Consider the following 16,080-nt stretch of genomic DNA (forward strand, 5'->3'; position numbering starts at 1 on the left):
TGTTCAAATGATCAGGACAGCAAGGCCCCCCTCTCCACCAACATGTCATTGAACATGCTGCCCAGTGGGAAGGGGGGGGACAGGGCAACCTGAGGGGCAGGTCAGGGGCAGCCCTGGATGGACATCGGCACTGGCCTGGGGCAACCAAGAGTAGGGGGCCCAGACTTTGTTCTCATTGTCTGCTGGTTACCCAGTGCGCGTGGGGGAGGAAGGTGGGGGCTGGCTTCCTGGAAAGGTCTCAGGCTGGTGGGCAAGTCTTTGAACTTCCCACCCTACTCAGTGCCCCTGGTTAAAGCCTGGAAGGGCAAGGTCAAAATGACAGGGCGGCTGTAAGGAGTGGAACTTCTGCCGCATGTGGCTGGTCACGTTCCAGCTCCAGGAGTGGCTCGGGCCAAGGGGAGGCGGGCCATGGCGTGGAGAAGAGGAAGGAGGGCTGCTGTCACTCATGGGAGGGATGGGGGAGGCACCTGTCCAGGAGGGCAGGGGTAGGGGTTTGGGCGGGGCAAGAGCTGGGATGGACGCGGGGCCCAAGATTCTGCACAGGAGTGTTGCTCATGTCCCAGGAGAGAGCTCCAGGCCCCAGGGGGGCTGTGGCTGAGGCCTGGTGCAGGGGGAGAGGCGGGACACACAGACACAGGGGAGGGAGGAGACAGGGGCTGTGGGGAGCAGAGAGCTGAGCTGCGGTGGAGAAAGGCTTCAAAACCCACTTCCCCTGCCCTGCCCTTCCGCTAGCTGTTGAACAAACAGGACATCCTGCAAATGCGGACAGAAGGTGGCCTGTGAACCCTGGCGGGTGGCTGTCCATCCCCATTTCCTCCTGGAGGTCAGATTCAAGCACCCTAGCCAACACGACTGCCCTTTGGAAGGACTATCGAGGGCAAATGGCGTCGCTGCCACAAAATGGAGAGAGGCTTGTGGCCAGAATCTGGGTGGTCCCCTAGGCTCCTCTTAGTTCTCGTGAAATGAAAGCCACCAGCAGGACCAGCAAAGGTCTCTGGCCCTGCAGGGGCAAACGTGAATTACCGCACTGCGCTAAGTAACCCAACTAAACCAGGGGCCTGCAGAGGACAAAGGGAGTGTGGAGAGTCGCAGAGGGGAGAAGCCATCCTGTGATCTGTTGCAGAAAGGACAGCATCTGGGGCCTCCTGGGTGGTGGCTCAGTTTGTTAAGTGTGACTCTCAATTTCGGCTCAGGTCGTGATCTCAGGGATGTGAGATCGAGCCCCGCATCTGGCTCTGAGCTCAGCGTGGAGTCTGCTTGAGATTCTCTCTCTCCCTCTCCCTCTGCACCTCCCCCTGCTCTCTCTAAAATTTTTTTTTTTTAAAAGACAGTGTCTGTTATTTTGCAACCGTGCTATGTCATACCGATTTTAATGTATTACACCCAGTTTCCTCTCTTTCCCCCACCGTAACATAGGGTGGCTGTTCTCAAAGTCTGTGGTCATAGACCCCCTTTCACACTCTTAAAAATGGTTGAGGACCCCAAGGAGCTTTGGTTTAAGTGAGTTATATCAACATTTAGCATGGAAGAAATTAAAGCCAGTAGCTTTTAAAAATAGTAACTCATGTAAAAACAATAAATCCATTATGTTAACTTCCTTTAATGAAAAATAACCGTATTTTCCAAGACAAAAAAAAAAAAAAGTGGCTGCGCAGAGGAGTGATACTGATTTTGCATTTTGCAAACCTTTCTGGTCTGGCTGCGCAGAAGGAAGGCAACTGCCCTCCCGTGTCTGTCCTGCACCCCGTCTGTGGCCGCTTGGTGGGAGACAGGAGGAGAATGGGCTTCTCCCAGAGGTGCGGTTGGCAAAGGGGGGGCCCTGTCGTGGTCGTTAAGTTCAATCCACACCTTCTAGAATAGATGGGAACATGACAAACCAGAGGAGGGCGAGACACCTCCAAGGATGCTGGATTGCGGGTTGGATGAAGTGATGGGTGAAGCAGCCGGGGATCGGGATCGGGGTTGGGGATCACCTCTCTTCTCCCTGGGGAAGGAGCCCCTGCCTTGCTGGGGGCACAGGCGGAGCAGGCTAGATGGGGCTGGTAGCTCTGACGTGTAGGCATGGGGGAAGCTGTATGTCAGACCGCCGAGGGCTTGGAGCACTTTGGTCCTCATCCTTGGTGACCCAGCATCTGAGCGCCCTTCCTTTTTAGGCAAACCCTCTACTGAGTGGGTTCTGGCAGAGGCCTCCCTCCTACTAAAGCTAAAGGCCAGAGAGTCTCTGGAGAGGAAAGCAATCATCTCCCTCCTGGCAGAGACAGCTGAGGATTACTTGTGGCCGAGGGGGGGGGGGGGGTGCTGGTGGCATGTGCTATGTTTGGTGGCAGTGTCAGGTGGCCAAGTGGGCCCCGTGATGCACCCCGGCCTGGGTTTGGGGCAGCACAGCTTCCCTTGACCCCCGTGCACCCACTGGATCCCAGGCCTCCAGTCAGCACGGAACTACCCTTTGCTCCTGACAGTTCCGTGTGTGGAGTCCATCCTGTCGCCTTCTGCCACCCAGAACCCAGGGGCAGGCAGACGGGAGGGCCCGCCTCTTCTATCTCGGTGCGGCCGAGGCCCCTCTAGACTCTGCTTCTTCCGAGCCGGGAAGCATCCTGCAGAAACCTCCATTCCCAAGCATCCTGCAGAAACCACCGCCCCGGGGCGTCCTCCGAGGACAGCGAGGTTGCAGAACCGTCCCAGGTGGGGCCTCCAGGGCCTCGCCCTAGTCTGCGGAGGGGTCTAGGCGCAGGGTCTTCCTCGTGTCCCCTCAAATGCCTCGTCGCCCCCTCTCCAAACAGATTTCCTCATTTTTATTAGAAACAATGAACTTTTGGAAAATCACAGTTTGTTTGTAAAACAGCGGAGGACAATCATTCACGATCTACTACAGATGTCGTGATTCCTTTCCAGTCTTTAGAACTATGTTGCGACATGGGTGCAGCCTGTCGTGGTTCCCTGGGCGTGTGCGGGCCCACCCCGCCGAGGGCCTGGCTTGGCTTTGTGCTTCGGCCACGGAACCTGTACCCCCCCACATTCACCACGGGGGGCCGGGGGCCGTGTGGTGCTGGCGGGGGCTTGGCCTGGCCTCGTGTGCGTCTGCCGGGGAAAGAGGAACGTGCCCCAGGAACCACTACTCCTTCGCCGGGGACCCAGGACAGAACCCGGGCGCGCGGTGGAGCCGACACCCGCATCAGACCCACAGCCTGCACCGTCACCCCCGCAGCGGACTCGTGGCCCGGGGCGCGGGGTCTGTACTCGGAAGCCGCGGAGATTTCTGAGCAAAGGCGAATCCATCATCCGACAGGAGAAACTGCAGTTACAGAATTTGACACGTGCGACATACTGGGGAGAGTCCGCGTTACAAAAGGCAACTGGTTAGTCCACAGGCACAGCAGAGAGATTGTGTCTTACAGACTGACACTCCACACCTTGTCACTCCCGCTGTTATCTAATGCTTTTGACGCCAGCACGACAGGGGATGGCCCACCTGGGGGAGAAAGCTGATCGCTTTCAGACCCTGGCTCTCTTAACGCCGGGGGGCTGGGTGAGCGCTGGAAGGACCCATCGCGGTGGGGAGGGACTGCACCCCATGTCGAGAAGCCCCTAGCCTCAAACTGTAGGCAGGAGGGGCTGGGATCCCCCAAGCCCTACCCTGGATTCCTCCAGCAACCTGCGCCTCCACTCCCAAATCTTACTCAAGTGCAAGTCAGTGTCTTTGGGATATTGTCTGGGAGTGGAGATGTGATCAGGGGCTCTAGGCTCCTGAAAACAAAGAGGGGCCTGAAGTTCTGGGTGGCATTTTGCGTATCCCGCTCTTGGCTTTTCCCTCCCACAGGCAGGCTGCTGTGATGAGCCCTATCTATCTTCTCGTGGCCACTTTCGATTGTGTACTTCGTGAGTGTGGGGAGGGATGGCATTTGAATCACGGCTGGCTCAGAGTAGGTCCTCGATAAATATTTGAGAAACGAATGAATCCTTGTTGACGAAATGTTACTGCTGCCCAGGGCTGCTTCCCACATTCCGAGAGCTGGTGTAAACGGAGAGTGCGTGCGTGTGTGTGTGTGTGTGTGTGTGTGTGAGAGAGAGAGAGAGAGAGAGAGAGACAGCGAGAGAGCTTGGCACAGTCCAGGGGACTGAATTGAGCTGTGGCGTCCTCAGGCTTTCAGGGAGCCAGGCTCCCAGGACTAGCTTTTGTTGCTGGCATGGCCCCTCGCTGGGTAAATCAAGCTATTGACTTGCAATACTCGACTAGCAATTTGGATCATTTTTACTAAGTTGCTAATGATAAAATGGATTCCCTTTCCTTTTCTCCAGTAATAATATCACTACACTTTTCTATTTCAATCTCCTTTTGAAAGTATTTATTTGTTCAGTCAGAAGAACATTATTCTCCCAGAATTTGGTTTTTGCTTTTCTGATTCCCTGGTGTACCACTAGTACCTAAATAAGTACCCAGGACTTACTTTACAAATAACGTCTTCTTGCCCTGTTGCTGACAGATCAAAAAGTTTGGACCTTAAAATAATACCTGATCCTGTTGGCCGTGTTTTGGTTAAGGCTACTCTTTCTAGCATTCTGATAACAAGTAACATTTTTTTTTATTATAGCCAAGTAAATTCTAAGACTCTCAGCAATGAACAAATCACTTGTTGCTTATTTTGGTTGTTCCTGAAGACAGGTTACTACCTGTGTTGGAAAATTAGAAGGTGCTAAATTAACAGTATCGCTTTATGGCCTGGTATCACACCAGAGCATGTCACCTGTTCCCAAAGGATGGTGGCTCCTCCCTCTACTAACAGAGACCTTAAAACTGTGTAGACTGAGTTGTCTAACACCTGAATATTAAAAGCCATGGGATTTTCGATCCCTATATTCATGCTGGTACTTTGAGAAGATCCTATACTGGGTACATATTAATGTTTTAAGCAATCTTTAAGGACAGCTGCAACAGACATATATCTTCACACAGAAACTTAAAAAAATACTGTCACGTAATACATTGTAATGCACAGAACTAGAATTCAACAAAATACGTTGCTAAAATATTCATATAAATATCATATATGCATGGATTCATTTCATTAGAAAAAGTCACCTTTTATGATATTAAAGACCAGTATCAGGAAAGCCCAAAGAAAAACTATTTTAACAGGAGGAACACTAAAAATAACAACTCTAAGGCTTATAAACAAGTGGAGGGAAAGAGAATTCTTTACATTTGCTATCATGTCACAACAGGTACAATCTGAAATACAACTATAGACTAGCAGTGTATAAAAATACTTTGAAACAATACTTTCGATAGTCACGGTACCATTAAAAACAAAACAAAACCCAGTTGTGTATTTATTTCGTTTGAGGACCTACTATTCAACTGACTGCTCCCAAGCTAGCTTTTAAAGCATTAGCCTGGAATGCAAGTTCTCTCACACATATACACCACACACACCCCACACGCACACACACATGCGCACACATACACAGAGCCATGTATTAAAATAACCTACATCTATGGTGCATACTGAGGAGTGACTGACAGGCATCAATCTCAAACAAGGCATGAGATGATGGTGTTTGGGGCCTATTTTCAGTTCCAAGTTTGGGATGGATGAACACAGAGGCAAAAGTAAGGTGGATTTTGCATGTGTATATGGTGCCCGATCCACAGATGGGTGCTCCCCAGAAGAGTTTAATCCGGCATATCAATATTTAACTTGGGAGGCGGGGGAACATATTTCCCAGGACTCTGGGTTATAACTACCCTGGCCTTCTTTCCAAACATCGGAGCAATTTTAGGAGCATCTGGAACTGAGGTTTCTTCAGCATCTTCACTGTCTTCATGATGTAGATCATAGGAAATGTTCCCATATTCTCTTAAAAATGGGAAAATTTCAAGCAGAAACTGACAGAAATCTCTGCGAATACCAAACCACCAATGGTTGCCTCCTTTTCGCCTAAATGTCGTGGCCATTAGAGTTATTAGTGAAAGCCAAAGGGGGACAAATATGGAGATGTAAGAGAATGTATTGTGGCCATCTAATCTGTGAACCAGCAGAACCTCAAAAGTGAGCAGGGGCACGACAATCGTTATCCAGCTGATGGCCATGGTCACATGCGTCCTCCGCTGTTCCGCAACCACATCCAAGGAGCGCAGGAACAGGAGGGACCAGACGATGTAATAGAGGACGACTAGGCAGAGGAACGACATGAGAATCCACAGAGGCACGAACACCACCAGCCACGGCCAGTGGATAATCCTGTCCAGCCTCAGGGCGATGAAGATGAACTGCAGGATGTTGACAGAGCACAGGATCTCCAGCTCTAGCGACCTATCGTGTCGGAAGCCCCAGACGCAGGCGGCCACGGACACTGGGGATACGAAGAAAAGTGGCATGAAGACGAGCAGCCAGAAGTGGGTCCCCCTCTCCACCCTGTCGCAGACCAGGACTTCGAACATGAGCAGCAGCAGGTGGATGGCCACGGCGATCAACATGGCTTTGAACTCCACGCAGGCCTCCCCCTCGGTGCGGTATCGAGGGTTGCGGGCCCAAACGGCCGCGCCCACCGAGGCGCCGGCGATGACCAGCAGCTTCCACAGCCATATGGGGGCGAAGACGGCCCAGTAGCTCCACTGGATGATGCCGTCCAGGCGGAGGGGCAGCAGCACCGAGAAGAGCAGCAGGCTGGCGTAGATGAGGAACTTACTCGGGTTGAAGTCCTGGAACAGGCCCCTGGGGTTCATGGCGAAGCCGCCGCCAGCCCACTGGGCCCGCTGCTCCGCCCGACTCGGCGGACGCCGCGTCTCCGCCGCTTCCCGGGCCCGCCGCCTCCCCGGCCGGCCTGCCGCAGGTCTAGGTGGGCAGCGGCCGGGGCGGACCCGGAGGAGGTTCCGACCCGCGGCGCCGAGTGGCCGGAACACGTGCGCGCGCGGTCACGTGGCCCGGCCGGAAACGCGGCGGGGGGGTGGGAGTGCGCCCGAGCTCTGCCCGCTACCCGAGGGCCCCGGGCGGCGCGGCGTCTAGGAGCGTGGCGCTGCCTCGGCCCCGCCGCCCGCCTTCATTCCGTACCCATCCGGAAAGCGGCTCCTGCGTGTGGCGCCGGGAGGGACGGGGCCCGGCGCGCCGCTGACACCCCGGCGGCCGGTTGGCTGACTTCGGGCGGACGCTTCCTGCCGGCGCCGGCAGCGGGAAGGCGGGAGTGAGCTCACATCCTCCCGGCCGGCCCAGGGGCCGGGCCCGGGGGCGGGGCCGGGGCGGGGCCCGTCGGGGGGCCTCCCCTCGCCGGCAACTGGCGCCGGGGCTGGGGCACCGTCGTGAGGTCGGGCGCCGGCCGCGCGCAGGGGCAACGGCGTGGGCACGAGCGAAGGCGCGTGGCCGGGCGGGTGTGGGAGTTTGGGAGCGACGGGGTGGGTGCGGGTAGCCACGAATGCGCAGGGCGGGGCGTGCCTGTGTGGAGACGTGAGTGCGCTTGGTGTGTGTGCAGTGAGGCGGTGGGTTTACCCTGTGCCGACGAGGGGGGGCCCGCGCGGGGTGGGGTGGGGGCCTCTGCCTGGAACAGATGACCTCCAGGGCTGGACTCTGCAATGCGGGTTCTCAGGCTGCCTGTGGAATAGTTGAGGCACAGTGCCTAGGCGGCGGCGGTGCCCACCGCCCTCATACCGCCCCTTTCACCCCAGAGGTGGAGGGCAGGTGCTGGGGAGGGTGTTAGGTCCCTGTGGGGCCCCCAGGCAAAGTCCCTGGGAGCAGGTGCTTACTGCCCCAGGTCACCTGGCAGGTTCGGAGCAGAGAATGAAACTCAGATTCAGGGCTCTCGACTTTTAAGTCCCGAATCCTCAGTTTTACTTATTTGGCCCTGCCTAAATCTGAGTCTCACAGAGCGGTGTTGGGAAACGGGCACTGGACCAGAGAGGTCAAGAAATTTGGGTTCTAGTCTAGGCTCTGCCACCCACCAGCTGAGAGACCTCAGCAGATTCACCCCGGTCTATCTCGGCCTCAATTTCCTGGGCTGTTAGTGGTTTCCAAGGGCCAGCCCTGTTGCAGCAGGTCTGTGATTTGGAGCACTCCCCTCTCTCTTGCCCACTTGACAGACCCTGGAGTACTCCTCCCTCTCTTCTCCACTCATCCCCCTGCCCAGCTGAGCCCCGGCTGCTTATCCTTCCTGTCTTTCAGACCCCCACCCGTCCCACGCAGTCCATCCCCTGCAATGGGAATGGAATGTCGACACTCAAGTACTGGGCTCTGAGGGGAAGGTCATCAGAAGAACATGCCTAGTGTCAGTCAGGGTCTCTGTAGGGTAACAAGGAAGGGCTTCCCGAGAGAGGTAGGGGCCACAGTCCAGATGCAGGAGCTGGCTTTTCCAGGTCAGCATTAACGGGATACTCCTGAAGCATGGTGCGATGTGGATAATCCTAGCCCTCAGAGATCTCCCTATAACTTCACCAGCTCCCACCTCAGCTAGGGGCAATCGGGTGGTCCTGGGGGAGGGACTCCCAACCAAGTGAGCCCTCCCAGTCCTCCTAGATGTGTCTTCAGGGCCCCTGGTTTCTAAAGAACCCCTCAGAGTCATTGTGGGGGGGATGTTAGCTAAGTGGGCCTCTAGCCTTTGTCCCATCCAGAGTTGCTGTACTGTTTCTTACGTTGGTTTTTCTTTTACTATTTCCTTTCAAGAAGGGATTTGCTGGTTAAAACAATTTAAAATTCAAAACCTTTGTTCCCATCCAACTCTGAAATGGGCTAAGAAAAACATGGAGGGTTGTTTTGAGGATCAGATGAATCAATACATGGAAAGCACTTTGCATTTAAAGAAATGTGAGCTATTAATATTACCACACTGGGGAGTGTAAAGCCTGAAGAGGGGAGGGCTTGCTAGACCCACGTCCCCTATACTTTGTTAGAGCAGTCAGAAATCCTCCCCAGCTCCTCCCTGTAGCTAGATGACCTCAGGGCCTCTGGTGCCAGCTCTGTGGTGAAGACAGGAGTTTGGAGGGTGTTTTCCCATCTCTAGAGCTCCTCCTTTAGGACAAGCGCCTGGTTCTCATCCAGGAAGGCAGTTTTGAGGTGGCCGGTCACCGCACCGTGTGCCGCTGCTGCCCCATTCCTGGAGGACGTCAGAGCCTGCTTCCAGCTCTGTGCCAAAGCCGCAGGTGGGGACCTGCTGCGTGCCGTCCCCTCAGCTGGCTTTCCTGGGCGCTCAGGCCTGGACTCCCAGTGCTGCGCATTGGACACCCCTGCTGTTTTCTCTGATGTGCTCAGTCTCTCAGGGCCTTGCCCTTTATGTTAACCTTGAAAACTAACATGGATTGTTATGTGCCAGGTACTGATGACATAGCCACCCGTGAGGCCGGTACACTAAGTGTGCATTCATTCATTTACAGAGGGCACATGGGTGCTCTAGTCCACCAGCTCAGCCAGCCTATCCCGAGGCAGGGTGAATAGAGTCCTGAGATGTGTCCCCTCCCCCCAAAGTCTCCCCCCCCCAGCTTAGCATCCTCAGTCCATCTTCCCTTTTTGACCTCAGGGCCCTCCTGAGCTTGCCCTGGCCCACCTGCTGGCCAAGTCCCTTTCCTGTGGTCTACCACATCCCCTGTCTGCCGAATGGGCCATGCATGATCTCTGCATCCCGCGGCCGTGCTGTTCTCTTCTCAGGGTGGCCCACCCCTACCTAACTTCCTTCTTTCCTGACCACCAAGACCCAAGGCAGCTTCAGGCCTTGGGAAACCTTGTTGACCCCTGGGGGACTGGTGACCCTTCTCTGACCTCCCACAGCATCAGGGACTTTGTTCCTGTCACAGGACTCATTTCACTGGCTTGAGTCTGTTGGGCCATCTTTCCCCTCGTGAGATTTGAGTTCCAGAAACCCAGCCAGTGCTTAGGCCATAGCACAGGCTTGAGAAATGCTGGTCGAGTGAATGAGTGAATAATTTGGCCCTACTGGTGACCGTGACTGGCCCAGATCTGGTGGTTCCCTTCCTCCCTCTCCTCGGAGCAGTGTGGAGCCGACACCCGGAGCCTGCCCGCACCCCAGGCCCTGTGCCGGCCCCTCCTGGGCCTGGGTGGTCCGTCCTCAGCTCATGAATTAGTCATTCATTTCCAATGCTGTCATAACAAGTTGCCACAAACTTAGCAGCTTAAAAAAATGCCCATTTCTTATCCCCCAGTTTCTGTAAGTCAGAAGTCGGGGCATAGGGCGGCTCAGCTGGCCCTGCTGGGGTCTCTCAAGACCCAAATCAGGGTGTCAGCCGGGCGGCATTCCCTTCTGGAGGCTCTGCTGGTGAATCTGCCTCCGAGTTCATTAGGCTCGTTGGCAGAATTTGTTCCTGTGGAGTTGTGGGACTGAGGCTCCCGTGTCCTCGCTAGCTGTGGGCCGGGGACATTGTCCGCCACCCGCATTTCCCGGCATGTGGCCCCCTTCAAAGCCTCCCATGGTGAATGGAGTTCTCAGGCTTTCTGGTCTCTGACCGTTCGGCTGCATCTCTCTTCTGCCTCCCTTTTCTGTTTTTGAGGGCTCACGTGATGACATTGGGCGCCACCAATAAGCCGGGATAATCTCTCTATTTTAAGGTCAACCTAGTAGTAAACTTGATTCCATCGGCAAAGTCCCTTTACAGGCAGCACTTCGATTAGTGTTTGCATGAGCAGAGGACCCACGGGAAAGCTGGGGCATCTTTATTTTTTCATTTTTTCATTTTTTAATTTTTTTTAAAAGTAGGCTCCACGCCCCACGTGGGGCTTGAACTCCCGACCCTGAGATCAAGAGTCGCATGCTGTACTGCCGGAGCCAGCCAGGGGCATCTTTAGAATTCCATTCAGGCCCAGTGTGGCTCTTCCTTCTCCGAGCTCCGTGAGGGGCCACTGCTCTGGGAGAGCCACAGGGAGCCTTTGCCCGAGTGCCCTCCACACACAGACCAGGGGGACAACGCTGGGTTCCCGGGTTGCCCTTGGCGACACCTGGGTATGCTCCCTGTCCCACTGGGCCAGTCCCTCTGAGCAGCTAGAACCCGGGTAGGATTCAGGATTCAGCCATGGTCCCCTGGCCCTTTGCTGAATGTCCTCTGAGTGGCAGCTTAGGGCAGGGGGATGACCTTTACAGAAAGCCCAGGGGCATTTCACTTTCAGGCCCCTTTGTGAGTTTGCTGCACGGGAAAGTCACGGAGCACCTGGCCCTTTGTGTCTGCCTCAGCGCCTGCCATCAGCCCTTGGCCCTCAGTCCTTAAATGCAGCAGGCTCTCACCTCTGCCTGCAGTAGCCTCCTGCCCCCCCTTTTGGCTCCCCCACTGGCAACACACACGCGCACACACACTCTCAGCGTGCTAGTGGGCTAGGGGCACGGACTCCAGAATCCCTCGGGCCAACGCAGGAGTTCTCGCTCGGCCGTCTCCAAGCTCTGTGACCTTGACAACTAATCGAGCCTCTGGCCCCCATCTGTGAAATGGCGATAACCTCACCACTTGGTGAAGACAGAAGGAAACAATGTATGAAAACCCAGAATATGCTCAGTTCCTGCCCCCCGTTGGTGGCTACTGTTCCTGCCTGGGCAGCAGATGCAGCGAGCCTCCTTTGGCCTGTTTCCCCTGCTGCGCGGTCGCTCCCACACCGGGGCATCGTGATCCCCCGCTCATCCGGCTGTCCCAGGTGCACTGTGCCTCTCCCAAGGGCAGGCCCCCATCTCTCATCTCTGGATCTGCAGCGTCCAGCACGGGCCTGCACAGAGTAAATGTATCGGGAAAGCACAGGCGGCCAGGAAGGTTGGAGCTGATGCAGCATCTTTTCCCCTGGCTGAGCGTGGAGCAAGGTCAGCTCTGTGCGACAAAGCAGCTTGTCTAAAGCCACTGGGTGTTGGCTTTGCAGGGAGGTGTCGCTGGGCTCTCACGAGGACCTCCTGGAGCATGCCAGCCCCTCGTGCCTGCACTGGGCTCAGTATTTCAAAGCACTGTGTCATCCGAAGCTGACTTTGAGGGGCTGTGGCGGCAAAGGCACTCACCTCATTTCGCAGGTGGGGAAACTGAGGTCCAGCACTCTGACTACAGTTCTCTGCTGAGCCCTGCCGTTGGTCCAGCTGGTATCCTGGCCCTGTTCATCAGCTCAGTCTGATGAGTGGCCCCACTGAAGAGACTGCAGACTCTGGTTGGGACCCCTTGAGACTTAGCAACTATTCCTTAATTCCTATATTCATTTAACGCATATGTTTCAGGCATCTGCCCCATGATCCAAGCCCCATCCTGACACGGGAGGCAGCGTGAGCAGTTCCTACAGCTTCTCCCATGCTGACCCCTTCTCAGTTCAGGTGTCACCTCCGAGGTGCCCTCCCTGACCACCTCACCTGAAGTCACCCCCTCCCTACTTCTATCACCCCGATTTATTTCTCTTCTGTTTCCTCTATGGTCACTAAACACACAGTTTCTTTAGGAAAATCGGGGAAATGTAGTCATTTAAAGAAAAAAAAGTTCTAGTGTTACAACTACAGAAAACCACAGTTAACATTTTAGTGTATTTCCTTCCAGTTGGTCATCTCTGCAAAGACATATCATTGCCCACAGGCCATTTTATTCTGCTTTTTGTTTAACATCAATTCTAAGACTGGCCTATCTTCACATTCTAACATCTCTGGATCTTGCACCACACAACGGATGGTTTTCCGGGCGCCGTCAGCCTCTTGAAGTTCACCTCTTCCAAAGTGGGTTCGTATTGCTTCTGACAGTCTCCTGGGGGCACGGCCAACTTGAGCAGACTTTACATTAAATTTAAATTTTCAGCTTTCGCTGGGGGTGTTTGGAGACCGTGTCTGTAGTGCAAATTCAGACTCCAACCTGTATGGGTATGGGCTTCTTCACATTCTCAAGGGTGATTTTGTTTCCTTCCTGCACCCAGGGCAAGGATGAGACATACTTTCTGCCCGGAAAGGGCTGTTTTTCATCCCCCATGCATTTAGGGAATAGTCCCTTGGGGTCCTAGCTACTTAGATGCCCCTTGTTAGATAACCCATCCTGGGTATTTTTTCTTCCTTCCTGATACATGAAATCGTGGCATGTCTTATAATCAATGGTGTCTTAAATGTGATGATATGCCATCACTAGAAACGTTCCTCAGATGACCATTAATGCATTGTGAGCATCTTTTTTTTTTTTTAAGATTTTATTTAGTTATTAGAGAGAGAGAGAGAGAACGCCCAAGGAGGGGGAGGGGCAGGCAGAGGCAGAGGGAGAAGCAGGCTTCCCACCAAGCAGGAGCCCCATGCAGGACTCGATCCAGGACCCCGGGATCATGACCTGAGCCAAAGGCAGACGCTTAACCGACTGAGCCACCCAGGCGCCCCTGTGAGCCTCTTTTGAACAGCTCTGCAATATTACATCAGTGTTGTCCAGTATTCCCCTCGCCCATTCCTTCACTGCATCTTGGGGTTATTTCTGTTCTTCTCTGAGATAAGGAGCCTCGTGGTCTTTCCCACTACACACAGCTGCTTTCTCATCCAGAGGATTTCTTCAGGGTAATTCCCAGAAATCAAATTGCCGGGCTGAAGGAGTGAATATGCTGATACATGAAGCCTGGCGTTTTTCGAGGCGGATTTTTTTTCTTTTTTCTGTGTTGCCTTTGCAGACACGGGGTTGGTGCCTTCTTCACAAGTTGAGGGTGCGAGTCCACTTCTGCTGACAGTGGCTGGTTCAGTGCTTTTGGTCCGGAAACCTCTGTAAGGGTGAAGAATTAATGTGAAACGAGATAAAGAGGCTGGAATTAGAAGCTTACTTGGGTATAGGGCCGCATAAAATTAAAAGCCAACTAAAAACCAGGACTGGTTTGGACGTGCGAGTGTGGCCATGCGGGGTCAGGGGTCTCTTTGGGTTCGATCACGGTAACCTCCAAATGTTATGAATCGATAAGCTGAGCCCTGGGATAATTTAATGTGAGGCATTCAAATAGAGTTATGTATTACTAATTCAAACTGATTTTGTGTTGGGGGGGCATGGGTGGGAAACTTCTGAATTACGGAAGGTAGGTATTTCAGTTGCCAATTGTTTGCATTTACATCGGTGCCACTTAACTATTTTAAGCAGTTTGCCTATGTGATGTAAGCTTTCTTCTCCAGTGTTGTTTGCATGATTAATTTACTCAGCAAAAGATCTCTTTGTTTTACAAAGGTGATCCTCAGTCCTGCTCTCACCTGGATTTGTTGTAAATTCATAGGCAATGTGTCCTGGATGAATGATGTGTTTACTGGGGGCAGGAATGGACACTTGTAACACTGTAATCCCAAATTCACTATGGATTGTCTTTTACCCTTTCAGTGATGGGTGCTAAATAGCCCAACAATCACCGACAAACACTCGCCTCTGCAGGTCATTCAGAGCCAGGCCCTGGGGTTACCCTGCTCACAGTTTGGGGCTCTCGCCTCGAAGGGGCTGTCAGTCCCACCGTGCAGGGGACAGACAGCACAAGAGCGTGCACTCCCTGCCCGAAACCGTCAGTGGCTTCTCGTTTCTTGGGAAAAATCCACAGGCCTTACCATGCCCTTCAAGGCTCTGGTTGACCGGCCTTGGCTTATCTCTCTGATCTCATCTCACCGCTTGCTGGGCTCCTGCCGCCCTACCAGCTTCTTTCTGTTTCTCAAATCCCCAGACCATTGCTGCCTCGGGGGCAGTCATGGAGTTGTGCGCTGGGCAGACGCCTTCATGGGGAGATTGTGACAGCCTGGGCCCACCCTCGTGCTTCAAGCCACCCGCTTGTCACTCGGCGGCTGTGGGCGGGCCGTCTGCTAGGCTCTGGCGTGGGCTAGGCTCTGTGGCCCCTGTTGCCAAGGACTGATTATTCTTCTCTGCGAAGGGCGCTAACACGAAACACTGAGCCACCCTGAAAGAGCCAGAGAGTGAACCTGAGGTCACGGGGCTGAAAGCAATGGAAAGTCAACTAGAAACTAGAAGAAAGAAACATCGCATGTAAGCTGTGGGGTGAAGGTTGGAGGACAGCTGGGTGATCAGGGGAGAAGGCTCTACTATTGGCTGTAACAGAACTCTGAACGAGACCACCGCTGAGGGGGGGCCCATGCTGTGTTTCGGCGTGAGCCAAAGAAGGACCGCCTGGATTTAAACCCCAGCTCTGTCATTTAGCCAGCTGTGTGTCTCCAACCCAATGACTCAGCCTCTCTGAGGCTAAGTTTTCTCATCTGTAAAGTGGGGATAATAACACCTACTTCACAGGACAGAGGGGAGAAAGTAGAGACATAGGGCCTGGCACATTTAGGAGATGATCAACGTCTGAGCACAATCCCCTGCCCTCTGCCCACCCCCCTGAAGCTGCGGCTGGAGAGCAGAATGCCTGGCAGGGGGTGGGCCGCTCTCAGATCCCTGTTAGAGTCAGGCGGCCTGTAACTAAAGGTGAACTGGGCGCCTGGCTGGCTCAGTCAGAGGAACATGTGACTCTTGATCTTGGGGTTGAGTTTGAGCCCCAAGTTGGGTGTAGGGATCACAAAAAATTTTTTAAAAATAAATAAAAAATAAAGGTGAACTTATATAACTAAAATAAATAACCCAGGTGACTGGCACCTGACTCACTTCTCCCTAGGCCTGGTTCTGCTTTATAGATTAAGTGGGCTGGGTGGGTCCGGGGTCTCCAAGTGCAGGTCCAAGTGCAGATCCCTGGGCCTCCACCCAGACTCACCAAATCAGACACCTGGAGGGTGGGCCCTGGAATCCAAATTACTTTAAAGCTCCCCCAGATGATTCCATGTGCAGCCAGGTCTCAGAACTATCAGCCAGGTGCCCCCTGAAAAGCCTTTCCAGCCCTTAGAGTCTGTGTTTCCATCCCCATCAAAAACCCTGTGCCGCATGGGGGTCTCATGTCAGTACGTCTGGGCCAGAGTTCATCTGATTTCGTCAGAGATAGGGAGGTTTCCCTGGTGCTGCTCATGCCACTAAACCAGAGTTCGGGACCACTAAGTTTAGAAATAAATCTTGAGCCCTGTCCGGTACCTTGCTCCGGACATCGTCGGTGAGGGGAGGAGACAAGCTCACCTCGGACACCCAGGATGTTTTCTCACCACCTTTCAGCTAAATATAGAGTGGAAATACATCTCCGAGGGTGGAGATACATCACAGGTTAAAACCTAGAC

General features: G+C 54.0%; 1 protein-coding gene across 1 annotated transcript; it reads right to left on the minus strand.

The window, feature by feature from the left end:
• Nucleotides 1-1,626: 1,626 nt before the first annotated feature.
• On the minus strand, nucleotides 1,627-7,163 carry TMEM185B (transmembrane protein 185B). The gene has a single exon (XM_032412151.1). It carries the CDS (start codon nucleotides 6,722-6,724, stop codon nucleotides 5,672-5,674), a length of 1,053 nt encoding a protein of 350 aa, XP_032268042.1. The 5' UTR covers nucleotides 6,725-7,163; the 3' UTR covers nucleotides 1,627-5,671.
• Nucleotides 7,164-16,080: the final 8,917 nt, after the last annotated feature.

Source organism: Phoca vitulina, unplaced genomic scaffold (assembly GCF_004348235.1).
Source record: "Phoca vitulina isolate PV1807 unplaced genomic scaffold, GSC_HSeal_1.0 scaffold1, whole genome shotgun sequence".
Classification (NCBI taxonomy): Eukaryota; Metazoa; Chordata; class Mammalia; order Carnivora; family Phocidae; genus Phoca; species Phoca vitulina.